The sequence below is a fragment of the Aspergillus stella-maris genome (genome assembly GCF_047715825.1).
Source record: "Aspergillus stella-maris strain CBS 113639 unplaced genomic scaffold BDV14scaffold_32, whole genome shotgun sequence".
In the NCBI taxonomy this organism is placed as follows: Eukaryota; Fungi; Ascomycota; class Eurotiomycetes; order Eurotiales; family Aspergillaceae; genus Aspergillus; species Aspergillus stella-maris.
Window position 1 is genome coordinate 236,625 of NW_027396826.1, and position 9,884 is coordinate 246,508.

A 9,884-nucleotide genomic window follows, 5' to 3' on the forward strand; every position below is an offset into this window, starting at 1 on the left:
GATGCCTTGAAAGACAAGTCGTCAGTAAAGTTTCAATTGAGAGATTGAAGATATCTTTTACACATCCACCGACTACAGGTGTCTCGTGCGCGCCGAACCCTCAGCCGGCAGCTTGACAAAGTGTCAAGCAACTTCTTCGGCTTCCAGTCTGTAGAAAAAAAGAGCCTAGGATTGACAGACCAGATCCCCGTAAATTACTCTAAAGACACATAGCGTCAGAGTCGTTCAATTCAAAGTGTCCAGGTATTAGCCTATCAAAATGCTTGTCAAGATGGCGGCCTCATCGAAGCCGTCGACAATATAGAGTGGATAAGTATTGGGATCTTGGTCCGCGATCTCTTCGATGACCGTCGAATCCAGGGTTAACTCATTTCCATGACGGCCTTTAACTCTTCTCGATGGCTGACTCTTTACGAACGCGACATCAACGACATCAAAAACTGCAAGATACTTCGTCTCCACGTTAACCCATCCAGGTTCGGGTTTTCCGGGCGTAGCGGCGTTTCGGGGCCACCAAGGAAATCAGAGGGCGGCATTGTGTATATTGGGGCAGGCAATTCTGAAGACAATTGGAGACTATTGAGGAATAACGGTAGTTCGGTTCAGGACGGATGTCTGACAACGTAGGGTTAGACCGAGAATAGATGGTTTAGGATGCCTCACCAGCATAGGGATGCTCGCAAGGGAGAGATAAATTGAGAATGGGAGCTCGGCAGAGATGGAGAAGTCAATGAGATGTACTATTAATGGAAGAGGAAAAGAGAGAAAAGGAATTGGCTAGCACGCCAAAGCAAGGCATAGAGCTAGTACAGTAGGTAGGCGCGGTACAAAGATGGTAAGAAACATGTAGGTCCAAGAAAATCTTAGATGCATATTTATCTGGGAAAGTGCAAAAGAAAAAAGAGATTGGACAACTGTTTCTAAATGACATACAAACGCAGAGAAGCGGCTAAACACATTAGGAGCGCTCAAAGGCCAAACGGAAGGGTCCTGATTACGGTACCACCCAAATTGGATTTTTATCAAGATGATTTGTAAGAAGAGTGGGATTGGTGACTTTGTCCAAGGCCCTTGGGTGCAAAAAGTAAACAAAAGTCCCTCATTATTCTGCATAGGTCATCATTTTAGGGGCTTCCATCCAGTTCGGCCAATATACTCCTTCCGGCCACCATATACGCAAAATCGCAGCCGCCAACAAAGCATTTTTGTTGGAAGGTCGAAGCACTCCAGGCACCATCTGTCCTCGCCTTCACGCTGATACGCACTGTGGCCCCTGACTTCGCAGAGCTTGACCCAGTCCTTCCATTCCTGGCTATTAGAGAACCACCCGCTGATTTTCTTGTTCTCACGCCAATAAGACATGAGATCAGAGGGGAAATCGAATTCTCGCTTGAAGAAGAGTTGCTCAATCGGTGTGTCTTTTTGGAAATAGGCCTTTAGGGATGCCTTAGCTAGTCTTGCTTGCACGTCGCCATCGTCCGCAGGCTCGAACATGATAATGACTTTCCTTGCTTGCTCAGAGACTCTGTACCCGCAGCATACGGTGTTATTATTACAACGGTAGAACTTCACAGTATCGGAGATACAGTAGCGGCATCGTCGTTGCTTTTTCCAGGGGCCTCGAGAAAACCGGCCATCAGGTGCACTGGCTTTGGCAAGGTGAGCCACGACGCCATATTGATCAAAGAGAAGTTCAATTTGATCTCGCAAGGTTGGAGAAGACGATCAAGTCTGCTTGCTGAAAAGTACCCAGCACACCGGACATGGACGGTCCTTAAATAAGTTTCTGAGGGCCGAAGTTCAATAGGAGGAACAATGCCATCCCACCTTCTGTTATATGAAGTTTAATGAATCAAGAATCGTCAGCTAGAGTTTCTGTGGCTCCTTGTCGCTAAGGTATGGTTCAGAGGGCATCATTGTGTCTGTCCCAAGAGCAGTTACTCCGTTGCTGTGCATAGTTCATAGTTGTCAGAAAAGCCTCTTTGTCTTCTTCTAGATAGACTTGGCTTTGAGTGAAAGCAACAATTGGCCTTTGACTGGACTCTTTGGTCCTTCCACTTACAGAACCCCTTCAATTCTTGAAAGGTACAACCTGTCTAGGTAGGTTAGGTATCTTGTGATTGTCACAAAACGCGTAAAAGCCCCACTCTCCTTGATAGTTTCCAGACAAACCCAACTTGTGAGAGCAGTAATTGACCTTTGACAAGACTTTGTAGCCTTTCGTCCCTTGAACGCTTGTCTATACCTCGTCCATATTATGTCCTGAAAGACCCTTGTATCGGGGAGGGAGCAGATCCTAGTAATCGAACATTCCCCCTCCGAGGCCGGTCTTTAGAGGAAAAGAAGCCCAAGACTGACATATTAGACCCTTGCCAATCATCCTCAAGGTAGCAATCATTGGGGGAATCCGGGGCAAAGATACTAGGGAGGAGGGACGGAAAGTGCTTGGACGGGGCGGTCCGATAAGCGCCGTCGACAAAGAAGAATCGACAGCTCTTGGAAGCCTGAGGCGACAAGGCTTCTATGGCCTCTATGGTCTTCGAAAGCTGTGCGGAATCATGGCTAGACAATCAGATGTACTATCGATGAGAAAGAGAAACGGAAAACAGCTGGCGAACAGTGAGAGACAGAGCTACTAGTAGGTAACGTGAGGTATGAAGATGGTAGGGAACATGAATCCTATTAATCACTGCGTGCATATACACCCAGGCTAAGTACAGATACAAATATCAAGGTAGAGCAGCTATTTTTGAAGGCTGAACAAACGCAGGAAGGTGATTGACCACATCAGCAGGAGTGTCACAGGCCAAACGGACGACCAACGCCCTAAGTCCTAACTAGACATCACTCAAGCTAAGCCACCTTTGAGAAAAATATTAAAAATAAAAAATAAAAAATAAATAAAAATAATTTGGGGAAAAAAGACAAAAAGGGAGATGGTTGAAACATGCTTAGCCACTGCTGTCCTTGAGACGATATTCACTGATCGCCCAGATGGTAGTCAACAGTAAACCGTGCTTGACGAAGATTGACTGCATGTTGTCTCTACACCAAAGTGACCGGAGGTGCTGGGAGATGACATTGCAGATAGTAGAAAACACAGGTGAATTTCGTTCAGGAGATGTGTCCATGATGTCATGCACAATGTCGTAGAACTCAGTTGTTTCCCAGTGTGAAAAGCACCAGTCTTCTAAACGTTGGATTGCCAATCTCTGCAGCGGTTCGATTTGATGTCTTTCGGCAAGTCGAAAAACATCCAGATGACATTTTCCTTGATTGGACGTAGAGTTGGCGTCGGGTCCTGGAGGCTGTTCGAAATTCCCGTCTAGCTCCATCTGGGTTGAAGTGTGGCTTGAGTCAAGAAGGCGCCCAGTTGAACAATAGTCTCCGGTATAGCAGAAAGATAATAATCGTTCGACTGTTTCAGCATTGTCTGGCATGTAAAACCTCAAAACCCGGCATTAATCACCGGGATAGACGGCCGAGCCTATAGGAATAGGACGAATGTCGGGACGATAATACCTGCGAGTTTTCAAGGGCTGTATTCCGAATCAAGTCGCATAAACCGTAAACAATAACTTTGTGAACTCGAAAGTTATGACCGTGGCATTTTATGACCAAATCTGAAAACTTCCCATCCAGAAATCGGTACCTCAGTGTTTCTGACGGGAAGTTGTAAACGGGTTGAGGGGTTTGGATGGATGACATTCTGTATAGATTAAAAAATTCTGAAACAACTGCTGATGATGAAAACATAATCGAAGGAGTGTGTTTGTCCAAAATGAGATCAGTGGTTCGATGGTAAGGGTGAATCGAATATGGCAGGTTCTACCTATCGCTCCTTCCATCCCCATAATAGCTGCCGGGGGACCGTCACTCGCGTCCTAAGAGCATGAGTAGCGAACCAGGATTTTTCTTCTTGCAATTACCATAGCTTGGAGGTCAGCTCATGAGAACCAGCTATCATCAAGCTCATTCAGTTGCATCAGTCCATCGCCCGCCAGCAGATCCTGGTCGCCGTTGTCATTCCCTCCAATATTCTCACTCTCCATAAACAGATCATCGAAGCTAGACTCCCCCGGCCCCATGATATCTTCCGTGTTATCTCCGAATTGATCGTTTGGATCGCCGGGCTGAGTGGAGAACTTTTGTAGCTCCAGATCAAAAGCATCGCCTCCTGTGGGCAACGCATTACTATCCTGACCCGATTCGGTACCCGCCATTTGAAAATTCCCAGTATCGAGGCCCGAGCCCGCGCTTGGGTCGCCAAAGTTCGCATTGAAGAAGTTTTCGTTCCCCGCGTTGTTGTCGTCCCCGAAGTCGAGGTTGAGGTCAAATTCATTCGAGCCTTGGTTGTTCAGCAGGGAGTCGAAATTGATCTCCTCTTGTTCCCCAGTAGCCTGGGCGTCCTGTGTGGGGGCAATATTGACAATGTCTGGATTTTCTTCTTTCGCAGGGACATTAGCCGTGTCCTGCTGATCTTGGCTTTGATCTGTTTGCTGCTCGGTTTTGACTGTATCGCTGGTCACCTTGGAGTCGCTTTCGGTAGAAGCTGCAACTGCCGTTTGCTCCGGGACAGATACAGACTGAGGAACGACCTGCGCCTCTCCCATAACAACATCATCAGTGGGGCGCTTGCGAAGTGCAGCCTTTCGAGACTTGACACTCTCGTGTTCTTTCTCCAAGAATGCTTTGGCAATGAACTATCCTCAATCAGCTTTGATGGCTCAGCAATGAGGTTCATTGGTAAGCTACGTACGATCTGCTCAGAGAGGGTATCCAAAGCAGAGTTGAATTGCTCTTGCGCCGCAGGGAGGTTTCGCTTTAGCTGGGCCCGAGCCTGCAGGGATCCTTCCGAGCGAAAAAAGCGGCCGGTCTCGATAAGCTACTTAGAGTTAGTACATATCATCATCACTGTCATGCATGTTCCCTGTGGGAAACAGGATCCCGCGGGCTCCTTACAGTCTGATTCAACATGGAAGTCAAAATCTCTAGAGAGTCCGGGTTCAAAAGGATTGGCGAAGTCATGGCGGTTTCAGTGGTCAGTTCGTCTAGTATCGATAGTTTAGGATGTGGTTTCCTTGGGGGGTGTCAATCTGCGCGGCAACACTTCGGCGAAACAAAAAGCTTCAAGCACAGGTAGGAATAGGAGGGGGTTGTAATCTGAAACAACAAGTCGTGCAGGGAGAAGAACAGATGGTTATTTATAGAGTTAGCCTTAGCTAAATTGACGATTCCAAGAATAAACGTCGATACGACTGGCAGGGCCGCTGTCAGAGAGCCGAGATGGTGGAAGCAGCAGTTAAGCGCCTGTCCTGAATTCCAGCCAGCGGCACTAACCATTCCTGGACTAGTTCTCCCCACCGAGGCGGCTCTTGGACCACTAGTGAGGATCTTAGTCAGCCGAATGGACAAAAGCACCACTTTTGAGTCTGGACTGGAGCTCAACTGAACGAGGGATCAGACAGCGTTGCTGCTTTGTGGTACGGCCAGCGGGGGGCGTGATGATGGTTCCATGATGTAGGCCAGGTACCGGGCATAGTTCCATACACTAGTAGACAGCGTGTTTGGCCATTTCTCAGCGAAAAACACCAGACTTCGCCAGTAGCCTTGCCCCTATCACTGCTTTTACTTCCCTCCAGCTCGCTGTTACCCGCTGTTGTCTATCGTCTCTAAGTTTGCTTGATTGTAAAGTACATCTAAAAACCGAATCTACAGCCGTCTCCATAAGGGCGCTCCAGACTCCCGTCAGTGGTTCGTGGGTGGTCCTGGCAGGCAGTCGGAGCCAGGATTCCACTTAGCGCCTTTCCATCCATCACAAAGCTTTCCACCATCCCCTCGACTTGTCACCGTCTTTTTTCCTGCTCGACTTCTGTTTGCTGCTTGATTATTGTATGATCTAGCGTTTTCCTTTCGTCGCTTCTCGCCTCTTCTTTTCTTGTCTTTTTCGACTCGACCTTTTCCTGCTCGTTTGCCTTTTCTGCCCCCTCCTCCCCTCCCTCTCCCTCTCCCTCTCCCTCTCCTTGGGTGCCTCCATCCCCGCGTCGCTTTTTTCCGCCTTCAACCACCACCAATTCCAGTCCCAGCGTGACACCCTGCATCGTCCCGTCACAGGCGATTGCCATCAGATATTTTCTTTGTCGCTTAGCCAACCGCTGCTATCGCCTCCTCCTTTGTGCGTCTTTACTGTGACTTTTGACCAGCTTCCCGTACTTCGCAACTCCCCACCACAACAATGGCGGATAACGTGTCTGCTTCGACGCCTTCCTCCCATCAGCCGCAGCCCTCGAATGCTGGCCCGAACCAGCAGTACGATGCATCTCAGGGAAATGGCCAGCCCAATCCCTCCCACATGCCTCCGCCGCCTCGCCCACCCGTGATTATCCCCCAGAACACCAACCCGATTCCGACCGCGATCACCTCTCCGATGTCTGGAAACATGGTTTCCCCCACCAGCGCGGGCGGATATGTGCGTCGTGCAGCCCCTGAGCCAAACAAGAGAGCTCTTTACGTCGGCGGTCTCGACCCGCGGGTGACGGAAGATATCTTGAAACAAATCTTCGAGACTACTGGACATGTCATCAGTGTCAAGATCATCCCCGACAAGACCGTGAGTTCTACACATATATCAAACATTGTTTTCATCCCCGCATCAAATTAATTCTTACGCTAGACGCAGCAATTCAACAACAAAGGAGCCAACTACGGTTTTGTCGAGTTTGACGATCCTGGTGCCGCCGAGAGAGCCATGCAGACGCTCAACGGTCGCCGAATTCATCAGTCGGTATGCGCAGATATTTCTGTCTTGTTATCGCTGTAGACCGCCTCTAATTATTTCTATAGGAGATTCGGGTGAATTGGGCGTACCAATCGAACACCCCCAACAAAGAAGACACCTCGAACCATTTCCACATTTTCGTCGGCGACCTGAGCAACGAAGTCAACGATGAGGTCCTCCTACAAGCTTTCTCTGCCTTTGGCTCCGTTTCCGAGGCTCGCGTGATGTGGGACATGAAGACAGGTCGCTCTCGTGGCTACGGCTTTGTCGCCTTCCGTGATCGCGCAGATGCCGATAAGGCGTTGAGTTCGATGGATGGAGAATGGCTTGGTTCGCGCGCCATCCGCTGCAACTGGGCCAACCAGAAGGGACAGCCTTCCATCTCTCAACAACAAGCCATGGCGGCGATGGGAATGACCCCAACCACACCCTTTGGTCACCACCACTTCCCTACCCACGGCATTCAGAGCTACGACATGGTTGTCCAGCAGACCCCCGCATGGCAGACTACATGCTACGTCGGCAACCTTACCCCTTACACCACGCAGAATGACATCGTGCCCCTCTTCCAAAACTTTGGCTACGTCATTGAGACACGCATGCAAGCCGATCGAGGATTCGCCTTCATCAAGATGGACAGCCACGAAAATGCGGCTTCCGCTATCTGTCAGCTCAATGGCTACAATGTCAATGGGCGCCCTCTTAAGTGCAGCGTAAGTTTTTCCGGGTCATGTTAAGCATAACTTTGGGCCACTAACTGTCAAAAGTGGGGTAAGGATCGTCCTCCTACCGGCCAGTTCGACAACTTCTCCGGTCAACAGGGCAATTCGCCTTTCAACTCCAGCCCAGGTCCGTATTTCCCTCAGTATGGTGGCCCTGGGGGTCCCATGACTCCTCAAGGTAATTGCTGTTCTTTTGTTCTTCTCTTTCGTCTCTGCGTTGCATTTTCATGACTAATTTGTGATTGTATTTCTAGGCCCCGCACAAGCTGGAAGAGGTTGGGACCAGGCGCAGATGGCTCAACAGGGCTTCGGCCAGGTTCCTGGCAACGCTGGCTTCGGTCGTGGACAAGGTGCCCCCAATGCTGGTTGGAACCAGCAGAACAACGCCAATTTTGGAAATGGCTTTGGCGGCTACCAGGCATAACTTGTCGCCGATACCATCGCTCTTGGCCTGAATGACATTCTGCCGTCTCTATATAAAGTGGCAGCGACGTCTTCTCTTTCCTTTTCTCCACTCACTTGCCATTCTTCTTCAATCACTGCCACATCTTGAGTCGACCATATCTTTGTTTGTGCTTGTGTCTGTGCTTCTTGATGATTGCCACCTGGATCCCCGAGCGCCATATCCCATTCTCGAATTGTCTTGTTTTCTGAAATATGAAATTTGTGTGTTCTCGTGCACCAATACCCCAAGTCCACTTTGTTGAGCCAAAGTTTTCTCTGCTCTTTCTTTGAACGATACTGCACTACTTCGATCAGAGCTAAGCTTCTTGGGCTTCGGATTCAAGCGTCCTGCGGAATAAACTAAAAGTACCTCCTTCTGTTCCACACTATGGCTGAGCCCCTCTTGGACTTTGTATCTGATTAAAATTGTCTGCCTCATGTGAATCTGTATCGTATTTCCTTCGTATGTACAAGTGGTCTTTGGAAAGACCTGCCTGCCTGCCATTTTCTCTCATTGCACCGGGGTTCCTGTGCGATTGCGCCCCTTTCTTTGCGCGAGCTTCGACCTTAATTAGCCATTCGATTTCATTTCTTTCTGCTCTGCACTCTTATGATAAACGACTACTAGATCTTCTATGTTTTTTCTGAGTCGGAGTATATCCCAGCAATGGGGTTGCTGTTTTTTTTTTTTTTTTTTTTCATCCTGCATGTCTTTTGACTGTTTGTATTAAGCATGGTACTTCGATTACGAGCCTAGAGACAACGGTATCCTGATCAGCCGGTTTTACTTGCACAGCGAGTCAGTGTTTAGTCTAGAATTGGGGAAGTTGCGGGGAGGACTCCAATTGATCTAGAATCAAAGGTCGTGACCGCCTCCGAGCCACTCTCCTATCTTGCCCTGGCCCACCCACAATCTCAGAGACCACCCTCGCGACCTATCACACTGCCAAATATCAATGTGACTGGGCTCAAAGTCACCTCCTTAAGGCCACCCGGTCAATGGAAGATGCAATCACCGAGAAGGCTGCGGCACCAGCACCGTCCCTTCAGAATGACGACGCCCAGCAGCTCGCAGGCCGCACGCGCTCCGACAGCGCAAGCAGCGGACACAAGCGCAGCTCCTCAGGCTCGCTGCTCTCGCGACTCTCCTTCTTACGCATGATGCAGGCCGGCCAAAACCCATCCGATCGTGACCGAGGACACTCCCAGTCGAATCTTGAAGCCGACGACGACCGCGACGATCTTGGGTCTGGGCTGAGAGGGGGGAGACCGGCTATGTCGACGGCGCTGCAGCAGAGAAAGACGCGTAGGAGGAGGGGGTCACTGCGAAAAACGGCTTTGTTGGGAACACGGTTTGATTATCGGGACAAGAAGGGGGCCAGGCCGTTTGTTGATGTTCCCGACCAGCATCAGGCGCAGTCGCAGTCGCAGGCTCAGACTCAGCAACAGCAGCAGCAACAACAACAACCACCGATACCTCCTCCTATACCTACGCGCACACGATTACGATCTTTCGGTGATCCTGTATCGCCAAGCGAAAATTTCATATCCAGCCAGCCTTCAAATCGAGGGGAGAACAACACCTCCACCTGGACACTGATGGATGCACCACAACGCGGCCGGAAGGTCTCTACATCGTCGACGCAACGTCTTCAGCCAATTCGTTCCCAGGAGAATGTCGTCGCCGAGGACGTCACCACCGACGACGAAGATATCGTTTCGTTCCCTAGAAAAGCCACTGGTTCGTCTGCATTTCACAGCTCCTCAAACACCTCGAGCAACAGCGGCCCCGCAGGCTTACGGCTCCCAACTCCGAATCTGAGTACGGACTCCTACTACTCGCTACAAACAGACCAGAAATACAGAACGACCCGCGCGAAATCACCTCTTGCAACACATGCGGTCGATCTCTCGGGCAATCAGGAGACAATGGGCTGGGA

The 9,884-nt window shown here is 49.7% G+C and overlaps 3 protein-coding genes across 3 annotated transcripts; 1 reads left to right on the forward strand and 2 right to left on the reverse strand.

Annotated features, from left to right (window-relative positions):
* Window positions 1–2,795: 2,795 nt before the first annotated feature.
* Window positions 2,796–3,693, reverse strand: BDV14DRAFT_75882 (uncharacterized protein). Its single transcript, XM_073777451.1, has one exon. It carries the CDS (start codon window positions 3,438–3,440, stop codon window positions 2,952–2,954), a length of 489 nt encoding a protein of 162 aa, XP_073627511.1. The 5' UTR covers window positions 3,441–3,693; the 3' UTR covers window positions 2,796–2,951.
* BDV14DRAFT_75881 (uncharacterized protein) lies at window positions 3,694–5,273 on the reverse strand. Its single transcript, XM_073777450.1, has 3 exons — window positions 4,963–5,273; window positions 4,760–4,885; window positions 3,694–4,703 (listed from the first exon to the last, which is right to left on the reverse strand). The coding sequence occupies exons 1-3, from the start codon at window positions 5,026–5,028 to the stop codon at window positions 3,948–3,950; spliced, it is 948 nt and encodes a 315-aa protein (XP_073627512.1). The 5' UTR covers window positions 5,029–5,273; the 3' UTR covers window positions 3,694–3,947.
* A 557-nt stretch (window positions 5,274–5,830) lies between these two features.
* BDV14DRAFT_174760 (nuclear and cytoplasmic polyadenylated RNA-binding protein pub1) lies at window positions 5,831–8,579 on the forward strand. Its single transcript, XM_073768950.1, has 5 exons — window positions 5,831–6,610; window positions 6,680–6,784; window positions 6,844–7,491; window positions 7,546–7,678; window positions 7,755–8,579. The coding sequence occupies exons 1-5, from the start codon at window positions 6,236–6,238 to the stop codon at window positions 7,922–7,924; spliced, it is 1,431 nt and encodes a 476-aa protein (XP_073627513.1). The 5' UTR covers window positions 5,831–6,235; the 3' UTR covers window positions 7,925–8,579.
* Window positions 8,580–9,884: the final 1,305 nt, after the last annotated feature.

Bases quoted from the DNA above. Each gene is read 5' to 3' on its own strand.
- BDV14DRAFT_75882 (XM_073777451.1), bottom strand. From the start codon at position 3,440: ATGCCAGACAATGCTGAAACAGTCGAACGATTATTATCTTTCTGCTAT.
- BDV14DRAFT_75881 (XM_073777450.1), bottom strand. From the start codon at position 5,028: ATGACTTCGCCAATCCTTTTGAACCCGGACTCTCTAGAGATTTTGACT. The intron at 4,886-4,962 runs GTAAGGAGCCCG...AACTCTAAGTAG, and splicing joins CTTCCATGTTGAATCAGACT to CTTATCGAGACCGGCCGCTT. The intron at 4,704-4,759 runs GTACGTAGCTTA...GATTGAGGATAG, and splicing joins ATACCCTCTCTGAGCAGATC to TTCATTGCCAAAGCATTCTT.
- BDV14DRAFT_174760 (XM_073768950.1), top strand. From the start codon at position 6,236: ATGGCGGATAACGTGTCTGCTTCGACGCCTTCCTCCCATCAGCCGCAG. The intron at 6,785-6,843 runs GTATGCGCAGAT...TTATTTCTATAG, and splicing joins GTCGCCGAATTCATCAGTCG to GAGATTCGGGTGAATTGGGC. The intron at 7,679-7,754 runs GTAATTGCTGTT...TTGTATTTCTAG, and splicing joins GGGTCCCATGACTCCTCAAG to GCCCCGCACAAGCTGGAAGA.